At 43.9% G+C, this 13602-nt stretch overlaps 1 protein-coding gene and 2 non-coding genes across 3 annotated transcripts in view; 1 reads left to right on the top strand and 2 right to left on the bottom strand.

The window, feature by feature from the left end:
• Positions 1-13602, top strand: part of invs (inversin) — a 39269-nt gene that overhangs the window by 21482 nt on the left and 4185 nt on the right. Inside the window, exon 17 of the mRNA XM_086311876.1 lies at positions 460-611. Coding sequence (XP_086168002.1) covers positions 460-611 — 152 coding nt within the window. The remainder of the gene's footprint in view (positions 1-459; positions 612-13602) is intronic.
• On the bottom strand, positions 7682-7754 carry trnat-ugu (transfer RNA threonine (anticodon UGU)). Its single transcript has one exon. It is a non-coding gene; the product is annotated as a tRNA-Thr (tRNA).
• On the bottom strand, positions 11490-11562 carry trnat-ugu (transfer RNA threonine (anticodon UGU)). The gene has a single exon. It is a non-coding gene; the product is annotated as a tRNA-Thr (tRNA).

Below are 13602 nucleotides of genomic sequence, written 5' to 3'. Positions count from 1 at the left end.
GTGCCCCCTTGTGAATACTTTCCCGCCCCCGTCTTTAGTCTGGATGCCATGAACAGTGGAGCAGTGGGGGGGAGAGCGTGGGAGAGGGTTGAGACAAGAAGACGTAGGACATAAAGGCTGTAATCTAGAAGTTTCATAGTATTTTAACAAGAGGCTAAAAGTTCAGCCGGGCTGCTCTAATAGCTACCAGAAGCCTCTCGTTGCTTTTCTCTCTGTCTTGCACACACTGCGTTTCTCTTAGTGGATGCCAGTCCACTGCAGGAGGCCCTCTGTTTCTCCTCAGCTTCACAGTTATATTGTGTATATGTTGCCTATTAATTTCCTTGAGTAAACTGTTTACTTTGTTTATGCTTAGTGAGAATTAGTGCGAGGACTTGCCAGCTTTTAAAGCTTTGAACGCTGTTAGAGATGATTTTTATAGAACTGCGTGCATGTGTTTGTGTGGATGTGTGTTTGCAGGTTTTGTGCACGCAGACGGAGGGAGGTAAAAGCCCATGAAGAGGTGGAGTCCAGACATTCAAACTACACCCATAACAGGAAGAAGGTGGAAATCCGAGCTCAACCTGCTAAGCCAACACAGAGTAAGAGCTCTGTGCTCCAAAGCATCTACGGTAAGATCACCAGCATACTGCCCCAAAACTGTTTTTAGTTTCCCGAATCATTCTATTGCTTTATTTACACTCACCAGACACTTTATTAGGCACACCTGCTCATTAATGTAAATAGAATAGAATAGAATAGAATTCAACTTTATTGTCATTGCACATGCACAGGAACAGGGCAACGAAATGCAGTTTGCATCCATCCAGAAGTGCTTTAGTGATATAGATATATTACAATATATATTAGCAATAATATAGATATGTGAGTATATTACAGAAATGGGTCTATTATGGTATGTTATAATGTACACAGTATGAAGTATGTTGTGAATATTCTATAACTATAAGTATGTACAGGCTGTAGTGAGTACAAGCTATGTACAGGATATGAACAGGATATAAATATGAAAAACTATACAGAATATGAAATAAATAACTTTACAGAATCTGGGATATACAGCTATACAGAAATGGGAACTATGCAAGTTGTAAACAGTTGTAGGATTAAAGATTATCGAATGTACAGAATGATTATTTACACAGAGCTATACAGTAGTGCAGTTAAGATAAGTGAGGGTGTAGATAGTTTCTACAGAGGCTATATAAAGTGCTAGTGGTTGTGAGTGGTGGTTCAGTCCATGTTATTATTGTGTTTGAGGGTACAGTTGTCCATTGTGGGTGTGTGTATGTTCAGTCCATGAGTTTAACGTGGGTCAGATGTCAGGAGGCAGAGTTCAGGAGTCTGACAGCTGTGGGGAAGAAGCTGTTCCGGTACCTGGTGGTCTTAGTCCGGAGGCTCCTGTGGCGCCTCCCAGAGGGCAGGAGGGTGAAGAGTCCATGTGATGGGTGACTGGGGTCTTTGATGATTTTCCCAGCCCTTTTCAGACACCGCTTCCTGTAGATGTCTTTTATGGCAGGAAGTGGTGCTCCGGCGATGCGCTGGGCAGTTTTCACGACCCTCTGCAACGCCTTCCAGTCCGAGGCAGAGCAGTTCCCGTACCAGACTGTTATACAGTTGGTCAGGATGCTCTCGATGGTGCAGCGATAGAAGTTCACCAGGATGTCTGAGGACAGGTGGTTCTTCCTCAGAGTCCTCAAGAAGAAGAGGCGCTGGTGAGCCTTCTTGACCAGCTTGGAGCAGTTGGTCGTCCAGGTGAGATCCTCGGAGATGTGGACTCCCAGGAACTTGAAGCTGCTCACACGCTCCACAGCCGTCCCCTTAATGTGGATGGGTGGATGTGGGTCAGCATTCCTCCTGTGATAAAAAACCGCTAAATAGCAGATTCTGGAGAGACACTGAGCCTCGCGTTGTTCACGCGCCGCCATATCTAATCAGGCAATCACACACCTGCGATTCAGTGTATTTCGGCTTGTAGATGTGGTCAAGATGACCTGGTTAAGATGAAACTGATCATCAAAATACGGCAGAAAAATTATTTTCTACACTTCACAGGCTGGTCAAACTCTAAGGGCAAAATGAATGAAAAGCCTACTTTTCTATGGATCAGAGAGTTTTAATATCATTGTCACTTGATCAAAACTGTAAGTCAGAGAGGAAACGGTCAGGTAATGAGTGAGAAACAGTGGTGTTATTAAAGATGTTTAAGGAATTGAGCATCTGCCCGTCTTAATTAAAAGTGGTATTAAAAGCAGATGAAGCTACAAATCAAGGTGTATAGAACAGACCGTAAGCAATATCTTATAAACGTTGAATGACAGAAAGATCTTAGTGTTAAAGAAAATGTAGATCTTCTGGGATTTTCCCACACAATCATCTCTGAATGGACTGGAAAAAAAAAAGACATCCAGTGAGCAGCAGTTCTCTAGTTTGAAATCCCTTATTGATGCCAGAGGTCAGAGGAGTATGGAAGCCCGTTTCTGCCACTAAAAAAAAAAAAAAGTATCCAAAACTCTAAATTTCGAGTTATCTTTCTCAAAATTTTGACTTATTAATTTGAAATTTTGAGAAAAGTAGCTTGAAATGTTGACTTTTTTCAAAAGTTTGAGTTAATAATCAGTAATCTACATGAATGACGTAATTTCCTTGTTACCCGGAAGCGGAAGCCCTCAGCTACAAATGCTACAGTTAAGCTACCAGTATAACAGCCAGTCATGAATGCACAAATTGCTGATTATTTTCAGCGTAGCGTCACAAATGATGAAATGCTTGTGTTATGAGCTGAATCACATGGTGTTACTATCAGCAAACGTACTCTTGAAAGCGCCAGTTTGTTGCGATCCGGTTTTGAGTGTGCAGTCCACGTAGATTACTGATGGCAGAGATAACTCAAAATATCGAGTTACTTTTCTTAAAATTTCAAGTTAATAAGTCAAAATTTCAAGAAAATAAGTTGAAATTTTGAGTTAATAAGTCGATATTTCGAGTTATGGATACTTTTTTTTTTAGTGGCGGAAACGGGCTTCCATAGAGGAGAATGCCCAGAGGCAACAGTAACTCAGTTAACTACTCATTATAGTCAAGGTATGCAGAAGAGCACCTCTGAGCACACAACATGCCTGGTCCACTGAATCCTGGTTTCTGCTGTGACATTCAGATGGTAGGATCAGAATTTGGCATAAACAGCATGGAAGCACAGGTCCACCCTACCTCATATCACTGGTTCAAGCTGCTCTTGTTTGTGATGTGGGTGATATTTTCTTGACACACTTTGGACCCCTTAGTATCAAATGAGCATCATTTAAATGCTGCAGCTTACCTGAGTGTAGTTGCTGACTGTGTCCATCCCTTTATGACTTCTGATGGCTGCTTCCAGCAAGATAATCCACCGTGTCACAAAGACCAGACCATCTTAAACTGGTTTCTTGAACCAAATAGTAAGTTCACTGTACTCAGAAACCACTACAGTCACCACATCTCAATACAATAGAGCACCTTTGGGATGTGGTGGAACAGGAGAGTCACATCGTGGACACGTTTACAAGAACTGTGCCGTGCTGTCGTGTCAATATGGTCCGAAAATCTCTAAGAAATGTTTCCAGTTCAATCTTTGCCATAAAGAATTTCATAATATATTTCACATATATTTAATATATCTTTCTCTCACATCTATTTAAAAATGTGTGGTCGATCCTGTGACATTCCACTGAACTCTGAAAAAGGAGAAGCATGAAAACTGAGCAGAGCTATTTTAGACTAAACCTTTGAGAGCAATGCTGCACTTAATTGCTCTGGTAATGTAATATTGGATTAATCAGGATGATGGCTCACCGCTGAAATAATGACTTTTCAATTTCCAAACATTAAGTTTTAATGTTTCTAGTGGCTGAAAAGCTCAACAAATGCAACACTGTGACCTGTGAGTCTGCCTGAGTGCACACCAAAACACGAAAAACACTTTTTTGGGGAGGAGTGTTGTCATGTGAGCAAAGAGATGATAGGAAATGAGGATGCTGGGAAAGCACTCTTAACAGAAGCAGGCACCTTGTAAACAAGCAATAATGGCCAAAAGACAGCCATGCTAATAAACATGTTATAGAAATTATCACCTGCAACTTTGCCACATTAGAAACAATGGATATCAAGTGTAGGAAAAGCAGCTTTAATTTTAACTCTAATAGTTGTAGATGAACTCTTGGTGTGCACTGACCCTTTGCAGTTTTAAAGCAGCTTGTGCACGCTGCAACTCCTGAGTTAAATATGCTTATTAGGAATGTTTTTAATTGGCTAAACCTTGAACTCGTGTTCGGTTAAGTTAGCAGAAAATAGTGGCTGAGAAATCAGTGAGTCGGATGTGCAGCATGAATTAAAGCTTTAGCATTTGAAGATTTTGTAAGATTAAAAGAAGAAGAAGTTACAAATCCAGCTGTGTAAGAAACACTGTAAGCGACCCGTGGAAATGTCTGGCTAATGCTTCAATCCACACGCCGGGACGGTATCAGCCTGGTTTCCCGCGTGGAAGCTCTGGTAAGGTTTCGCCCTCACAGACAGGCCTGACCTTCTTAACACATCACCAGGTGATGATGGGAGGACAGACAGAAGCCTTGCTACGCCAAAACACAGAAGCCCGCACAGCCTCTCTGCTCACGGTCCGATCCGGTCTTCTGACGTTGTTTTCCCCTCCCCCTTCTCGCCTCTCCTCCCTCTCTACCTGACAGTGCTGGCACTGTGAAAAGTTCAGAGCTGTCAGGGGGAATGTCAGACGACTGCGTAGAGCTATCTGCTGAACACACACATTAACAACACCCCCCCTCCCAAACACACACACACACGAGAGTCATTTTATTACTCCGTCTCTCGTATCTTGAAGTAGACAGATGTATGAACTGTGGACGCTATCACCTGCACGCTTAATTATTATAAACCATTTTTAAAAATAGCTTTCCAACACTCTTATATCTAAAAAATCTGTGTCAGAACAAGATCTTGTTTTCATCACAGATAAAAAAAAATGTATTACTTGTTTAATTTGCTAATATAAAAAACTTATGTGTTTAAATATTATTTTTAACGTCCCAGACAACAAGACTGGTAGTGGTTAATGTATTTCTCTCATACATGAAAGCTCCCCAGTTGAATTGTATGAGTGGACACAAACCCCGCCACAGAGTCCTAGAGCTGGTCTCAACCCTTAGATCTTGTAAAGGAAATTTGTAAAAATCTGTCCTGGAGTCACCTTAGAATAAGTGGGCAAGTGAAACTGCAAACCCCACCCTCCCTAAAGAGTGTACATATGAAAAGTGGAGTAGTAAGCATACAACAAGTGGAGCTCAGTGAGAAAAAAAACTAGATTCTGTCCTGGGCCACTGTGCCGCTCCCTGACCTGTCCTTTAAAACTATGACCTACAAGCCAATAAAATGGGGTTCCAAAGTGATTAACCTGTATTTGGCTGACTTCCAGGTATTTCTTGGAAGGAGTCTACGACTTGCGATTAAAAAAATTGAAACTTTTATGTTAGCCTGCAATTAAATAGGTGGTGATGGCTTTATATTGGTAGATAGTGGTTAGGTCTACTGAGAGCACGAAGGAAACCAAATATGTGAAAGCCTATGTCAAAACAGCGCCTTTCCCACTGCATAGTAGGAGCAATTGCCCTGGCCTATATTAGCAGGGGTCTTCACATTTACTCAGTTTTATGGGCAAGATGTAACAGGACCAAACCTGGCACATTCTCCCCTGTGAAGTGCTATTGGGGACAGTTGTCTTCTTAACAGTCATGTCTAGAGATGGACCGATCCGATATTACGTATCGGTATCGGTCCGATACTGACCTAAATTACTGGATCGGATATCGGAGAAAAATAAAAAATGTAATCCGATCCATTAAATATCACGAAAGCACCTCACAAAACTTGCAACACGCCGTAACTCACCTCAGAACGTCGGAGCAGTATGCATCACCTGATAGAGCGGCTGTGGCATGCGGGACCTGTCGGTGGTCTGGATAGCATTTGGAGCTTCGCTAGCAACCCGGCATTTCATCTCCGACAAATTTATCCCCGAGAGAAGTAAAGCAAGTGTGTAAGTCCATCTCTGAATGTTTGTAAAGCATTCCTGCGTTAAGCTTAACAAGCGACTGCCTCTCCTGCTGCTACTTCAATCATGAAACTGCTTAATGATCAGCTGATCGGCTTTTCTGTCGCGAGTCCGTCTCTCTTGTTTGTTTTTGGTAGTGACCGAAAGAACGAGATCGCGGATACAAGCGGCAGAAATGAGCTTCCTCCGAAGGGTGGCTGGCCTCTCCCTTAGAGATAGGGTGAGAAGTTCGGCCATCCGGGAGGGGCTCAGAGTAGAGCAGCTGCTGCTCCACATCGAAAGGAGCCAGCTGAGGTGGTTCGGGCATCTGACAAGGATGCCCCCTGGGCGCCTCCTGGGTGAGGTGTTCCAGGCATGTCCCACCGGGAGGAGGCCCCGGGGCAGACCCAGGACATGCTTGAGAGATTATATCTCTCGGCTGGCCTGGGAACGCCTTGGTATTCCCCCGGATAAGCTGGAGGAGGTGGCTGGGGAGAGGGAGGTCTGGGCCTCTTTGCTTAGGCTGCTGCCCCCGCGACCCGGCCCCGGACAAAGCGGATGAAAATGGATGGATGGAATAGAAGTCAATTACTGTATATAGTGACTATTAAGTCTAATATATATACCCTAGTAAGCTATAGTACTTTTTTCCTTTGGGAAGGTACCATCTGTGCAGTCTGCAATTTTGTTGAAGAAAGATGTTGAATCTATTTAATATTTCTTGAAAAATAATTGATTTCTGTGCATTTTTTTTCACACTGCATCAAATTAAGGTTGATTACGTCGATTAAGCATCATGAGGTGGAGCGTGAGGGGTGGTTCCCTATTTTTTATTTATTTATTTTTGTTGTTGCTGGGAGTTGGAACCCTATTAGTTAGGTTGCTTAATATTTACGCTAAGTACTCTTTAAAATACCAGAATAGGGAGGATGGTGTAGGTTTAAGTTTATTAGATTGGTCAGTATTGCTGAACTATGAAATATTTTTTTTTGCATACAGGTATAACAGAATAGCTTTAGTGTAGTTGTTGTTTTAAACTTGAGTATGAACTTATACAAAATGCAGCAAGATATTTAAAAAAACAGTTTTGTTGATTAAAAAACACTATATCGGATTCATATCGGTATCGGCAGATATCCAAATTTATGATATCGGTATCGGTATCGGACATAAAAAAGTGGTATCGTGCCATCTCTAGTCATGTCTGGCAATCTGGTAGTTAATATTTCTAAGCACAAAATACTAACTAAATCGCTATTTCTCTCATAGTGAAACACAAAATGAATGCTATGAAAGAGAGCTTCAGGTTATGTTTTTATCCCTGGTTCTCTGAGTAGCGTGAGCGAGTGTCTCACCGAACCAACCTCTTTGCTAGGGAAGTGAGGAAGAGGTGGGCTTTTTTGAATTACATCTGACGCTATGTCAGCCTATTATATAGGAAGGCCTATATAACATGGGCATCATTTAGCTAACAGTAAAGGCTGTTGATCCAAATCGTGGCAAGCTGTGGCGAGTTGATCTGAGTAGGTTCTAATGGAAAAGGGGCTTATGTGTCCACCTAAAGGAGGACGGGGGGGGGGTATGTACAGGACAAAAACATTTACTAGGCCCCAGCGAGATTTGAACTCGCGACCCCTGGTTTACAAGACCAGTGCTCTAACCACTGAGCTATAGGGCCTTTGCTGAAGTAACACCCATGGATACACTACATAAAGACAATTAGACCATTGCACAAGCATGGGTGTGAACTGAACTTGATCAACCAGTTAAAGGAGTGCTCTTACAAGGGTGTTTTGTAAAATGCACCTTGGCAGCAGTGGCCCTGCTCATGGAAAAGGCTTTCGGTTAGTCACATATTCGACGACAGGCTGGTGGCAGCCCCCAACTACCAGGGGGTGGCTTGTCAGTGAAATGCTCTTATACACCACCCGGGGAATTTGGGCTTTCAGATAAACGTGGAAGAGAGTAGTCTAAGGAGCTTGGAAAGAAAAGCGTCTGGACTTCTTTAAGTTGCTTGAAGATGTTTCACCTCTCATCCAAATGGTGGAGAGTCCCAGATTTAAACCCAGTGGGTCCCCCAAAGAGGGACAAAGGACCCCCTGATGATCCTCTACCTAGTAAAAGAGAGTACATTGAGACCATCTACTTTCATAGGGCTCAGGTCTAGACTTCTCCGGGTGAGAGCATTTCTATCTTAAGGCCATACAGCCATCCCTAGCACAGTTTCACAGAGGCAACACAAGTTAGCCTCAAACAGTGCAAGAGGCTGCTAGGCCTGATAGCTTAGCAGCTGTAGCTTCCTCTGTAGTGACGATGCCACTGGACATGAGACTTCACAGGTGGGAGCTTCTTCCCTGTGATGTACTACTGGGGACAGTTGTCTTCTTAACAGGCATGTCTGGCAATCCGGGAATTAGTATTTGTCCCCCTAGTGTGACACAAAATGCAAAACATAACCCCGGTTCTAAAGTAGTACTCGTCAGGCTAGGACTCCGCAGTCTATTTACACCTACAGACCAGTGGACACTCTTTCAATGATGAGGATGTACACATCCTGGACAGGTAGGAATGCTGGTTTGAACGGAGAGTCAAGGAGGCCACTTACTAGGGGTGCAACGATACACAAAATTCACGGTTCGGTTCGATACTTTGGTGTCACGGTTTTTTCGATACAAAAAAAAAAGTTCATGCCTTTTTAACTTGTCATTTATTAAATTTTCACGGCACATTCCGCACCACATCTCTGTGCGTTCATCATTTGTTTGAAGCCAGCTCACCTCCTGCAACTACTTTTCCGAGAATACGTGCTTCTTTTGTGGTTCGGACTCCTTTTGACATTTCTTTGGAGGTGGAGGAACATCACAGTAATTGCTTAAAGGAGCTTCTTCGACATCTTTAAGAGTTCTAAACAAATGTCTGTCCTCCTCCTGAAAATCTTATGTACGCAAACACGCGTTGCAACTTCTTATCTTGTGCGCGTTTTTTATTTTGACAGCGAATGCGCACCTGCAGACCACTTATGTGCAGCCCTGGTTATTTAGCTTGTCATATTGCAGCCACAGAAATTCTTTGTCCATGAAACCATAAAGCTACACTTTCTTTTTGCCTTATAGTCTGATTTGTCATAACTTTTCCGTTTTGTGGTGAGCTTTTCTTTGGCTGTCACTTTGTTGTGTCCTCACCCGTTGCCTACCGGTGGTGGTCAGAGGGCCCGGTGGCGCCAATGTCCGGCTGCCTCGCCTCTGTCAGTGCGACAGTGCCCGACGGGCAGGGCAGAGATAGATTTTGGTAGCCCGACTGGAAAAATCGCTAGCCCCGGGACGTCGGGCTAGCGATTTTGCGAGCCCTGTATCTGATTGAGGAATCACTCATCTTTGGAAAAGAGTGTTTATTACAGAGAAATGGCTCTTTCCAAAATAAAAGCTATACTATACGCTTCTTCTGGGCTATAGTCTCAGCAGCATATTAAACATATCAGGTCCCCATAAGGAGAATCCTGTGCTAACGGCTGTCCAAATGACTCGGTTAAAGTTTGTAGCATGCGTGCTTGTTGTTTTTGTCTGCTTCCACTTGTCTTTGCACTAGGATGATGTCGGCGTAAATGTGCAGTCATATTCGTTGTGTTCCCACTAGTGCTGTCAGTGTAAAAAATCTCGTTGAAATGACGTTAACGCCACAACACGGCAAATCTCCGTTAACGAGCTACCGCAGATCGCCCCGTGCGTGGGGCTGGACAGCCAACACGTTAACGAGCTAACTGCCTAACTGCGCTAACACACTAGCTCCCACCCATGTAATTGAGCATTGCGTGGCACATCCAACATACTGTTTTACTTTAGTCCATGACGCGCTTACCTTCAGGGTCATACTTCACATGAAAACCAAAATAGTTCCAAACGCCAGATCTGAATGAGGGTGGGGGAGGTTCAATTTGCCATGTTGCAAGGAGAGCTTAACTTCTGTCTCGCTAGCTTGCCCTGCGCTCAGTGAATCTGCATTCGACTCCTCCGCCTAGGCTGCACTGTCGAGCGCAGATCCACTGAGCGCTCAACACAGACAGCATCGTCAGACGGAAAGTTGATAAAATAAATTAAAATTTTTGTATTGTTCGATACATATGCGTACCGAACCGAAAGCACTGTATCGAACGGTTCAATATCGATACGAGTATCGTTGCACCCCTACCATTTACGTGAAAAGGGAAAGACCATCTCTGAATCAAGGAGGGGACCTAATGGTACGTCTTTTGCCATCTTAAAATGCTGTGATTGCAGCCATTCCCCAACTCTCTGTGAATGGTACTCATGGCCATTGATCTGTGGTCTTTGATCAACGAATTGGCTTTGAACTGGTTGTTGATCAATGGGCATGACAATTTGCATATTATTGATCAAGGAACTGACCTCACAGCCCATTGTTCATTCAGTGGGCTGGTTTCAGTTATTGTGCAATCTACTGTTTATAAGGTTGGGGAAACCTGCAGTCTACTGAGACTGAAAAAATCACTTGGATGAGTGACGAAACATTTCTCCCTCTGAAAACGCTACGTCCAGATGAACAGAATCAACCTTTTGAGATTTAATTACCTGGATGATTAAGAATGCATCAAGACTCTTTTTAAGGGAGTTTCTGTCCAGGCGATGTGTGCAGCTGCATCCTGGGCCTCACCTCACACATTTGCTAGATTTTACAGGCTAGATATAACAGCACCTAACCAGGCACATTCAGTCCTCAGTGCATGTTCTTCACAGCTGGGAGCTTCTTCCCTGTGAAGTACTACTGGGGACAGTTGTCTTCTAAACATGCATGTCTGGCAATCCGGGAGTTAGTATTTGTCCCCCTAGTGTGACACAAAATGAATGCTATGAAAGAGAACTTAAGGTTATGTCTATAACCCCGGTTCTATGAGTAGTATGAGCGAATGTTTCACCAGACCACCCTCTTTGCTAGGGAAGTGAGGAAAAGGTGGAAAAGGCTTGTTTTGAATTACATCTGATGCTATGTCAGCCTATTATATAGGGAGGCCCTAGCCTCTCCTGACATGGGCGTCACTTAGCCAGCCTGTAAGGGTTCGGTGAGTGATTAGAGCATCTCGTTTATGAAACTCAAAACCACCATTTTTGAAACCGGAGAAAAATGGCTACAAAAATTAACGCTGTTGTCCCCAACTCTAACAAAAAGTCCCAGACCAAGCAACAGGTATAAAGTCACATCGACGTCCACCTTTGCTGTAGCGTTTGTTACGCATACCAAATACGTCATGGGATGCTCAGCCGAGTTGCTATAATGACAACAACGCACTTTCTGTGGTACTTGATTGTAATGGAAAACCAGTCGTTCCGAGTTGATCTGAGTAGGTTCTAAGGGAAAAGGGGCTTATGTGTCCACCTAGAGGAGGACCAAAACATTTACTAGGCCCCAGCGAGATTTGAACTCGCGACCCCTGGTTTACAAGACCAGTGCTCTAACCACTGAGCTATAGGGCCTTTGCTGACATAACACCCATGGATACACTACATAAAGACAACCGTAGCATAGCTCAAGTGTGGGTGTGCACTCTGAACTTGATCAAACAGTTAAAGGAGTGCCCAGGGCTTTAGTATCCAACACTAGCTGCCTTGTGTTCAGAGACCATTCACATTGCATTGCTGGAAACCTTAATTTCACCCACACTTTACTGTGGGCCGTTTATTTCCACCTCCCCATATATCCCCACACAGAAAGTATCTAAGATTTGCTTTCCAGGAGATAGCATATGAGTTTGTGGTCCTGCCTTTTGGCCTCTCACAAGGGTGTTTGTAAAATGCACCGAGGCAGCAGTGGCCCAGCTCAGGGAAAAGGCTTTCGGGTAGCCACATACTTCAACGACTGGCTGGTGGCAGCCCCCAACTGCCATGGAGTGGCTTGTCACTCAAATGCTTTTATACACCCTAGCAATGTTTCGCAGAGGCAATACGAGTTATCCTAAAACTGTGCCAGATACTGCTAGGCCTGCTAGCTTCCTCTATAGTGACGATGCTACTGGACATGAGGCTTTCAGAGGTGGGTGGTCTTACAGGGACTAGACCTTCACTGTGATGGCCACCGTCATGTAAGAGTCTCCCTAGACTTTTTCCCCAGGATGGTTTCAGCCAAGAAGGTAAAAATTCTGTCCTTTAAGACAGCTCTATTGATTGTTTTAGCTTCAGCTAAGCTTGTAGGAAAAATCCACGCTCCCTCGGTGTAGAGGTTGTGCATTCAGTGCTCCCCTTATAATACGAAGGTCAGTATGCCACTCAACACCACCTTTTCCCCAAAAGTTATTTGGATATTTTCCCCTATGGAACTGCCGGCCTTTTACCTGCTGCCTTTCTCTTAAGAGGAGCAACAGTGGCTGCATACCTTGTTTCCAGTCTGTGCTCTGCGTATTCATATGGACAGAACCCAGAGTTTTAGACAAAGTGACCAGCTGTTTGTATCTTGCGCTAAACCACATATAGGAAAGCCTGTGCCTAAAGAGCGTCTTTCCCACTGATAGTTGGAGCAATTCCCCAGGCCTATTCTAGTAGGGGTCTTAAGCCTCCTGCTGGCCTGTGTGCACATTCCACTAAGGGTCTGGCAACCTCATGGACTCTCTTTAAGGCAGAGGTGTCCAACTCCAGGCCTCAAGGGCTGGTATCCTGCAAGTTTTAGATATCACCCTGGGTCAACACACCTGAATCAAATGATTAGTTCATTACCAGGCCTCTGGAGAACTTGAAGACATATTGAGGAGGTAATTTAGTCATTTAAATCAGCTGTGTTACATCAAGGATACATCTAAAGTCTGTAGGACACCGGCCCTTCAGGCCTGGAGTTGGACACCCCTGCTTTAAGGGATCCCAAAAGGTTGATTCTGTTCATCTGGACGTAGCGTTTTCAATGGGAGAAACGTTTCGTCACTCATCCAAGTGACTTCTTCAGTCTCAGCTGGCTGCAGGTTTCCCCAACCTTATAAACGGTACTTTGCACAATAACTGAAACCAGCCCGCTGAATGAACAATGAGATGTGAGGTCAGTTCCTTGATCATTAATATGCAAATTGTCATGACCATTGATCAACAACCACTGATCAAAGCCCACTGATCAAAGACCATTGATCAACTTACTTGTTTTGCATCGGAAACCATAGCAAAATACAGAGAGTGTCCCTAGCAGCCATAAGAGAGAAGGATGCCACACCGAGGATGTGGACAAGTAGGTGAAAGATTTGTCTGACATACAACTCACCCAAGCAGCGAAAATCATCCTTACAAAAAGGTTGAACTTTGCTGTTATGCTGAAACAAATCCACGAGTTGAACTGATCACAGCCACAGAAACAGAAATTTCAAACAACAATGTTGTAGATGTGGAAGCAGAGCAACCAGGGATGAAAGTTTAGGCCTGTCTCAGCAATGCAAATCCCCAAGCATCCAACATCAGGATGGAGGAGAGGAAGGCACTCACACCACTTAGTAATGACAACAACATAATCATCCTTCCGGCAGACAAGGGTAGGTGCACAGT

The sequence above is a fragment of the Aulonocara sp. 'chitande type north' Nkhata Bay genome, linkage group LG11 (assembly GCF_057382095.1).
Source record: "Aulonocara sp. 'chitande type north' Nkhata Bay isolate Kocher_YH1m ecotype deep benthic linkage group LG11, A_spYH_male_GT1.1, whole genome shotgun sequence".
Taxonomy (NCBI): Eukaryota; Metazoa; Chordata; class Actinopteri; order Cichliformes; family Cichlidae; genus Aulonocara; species Aulonocara sp. 'chitande type north' Nkhata Bay.
This window is presented reverse-complemented; position numbering and strand designations above follow the sequence as displayed.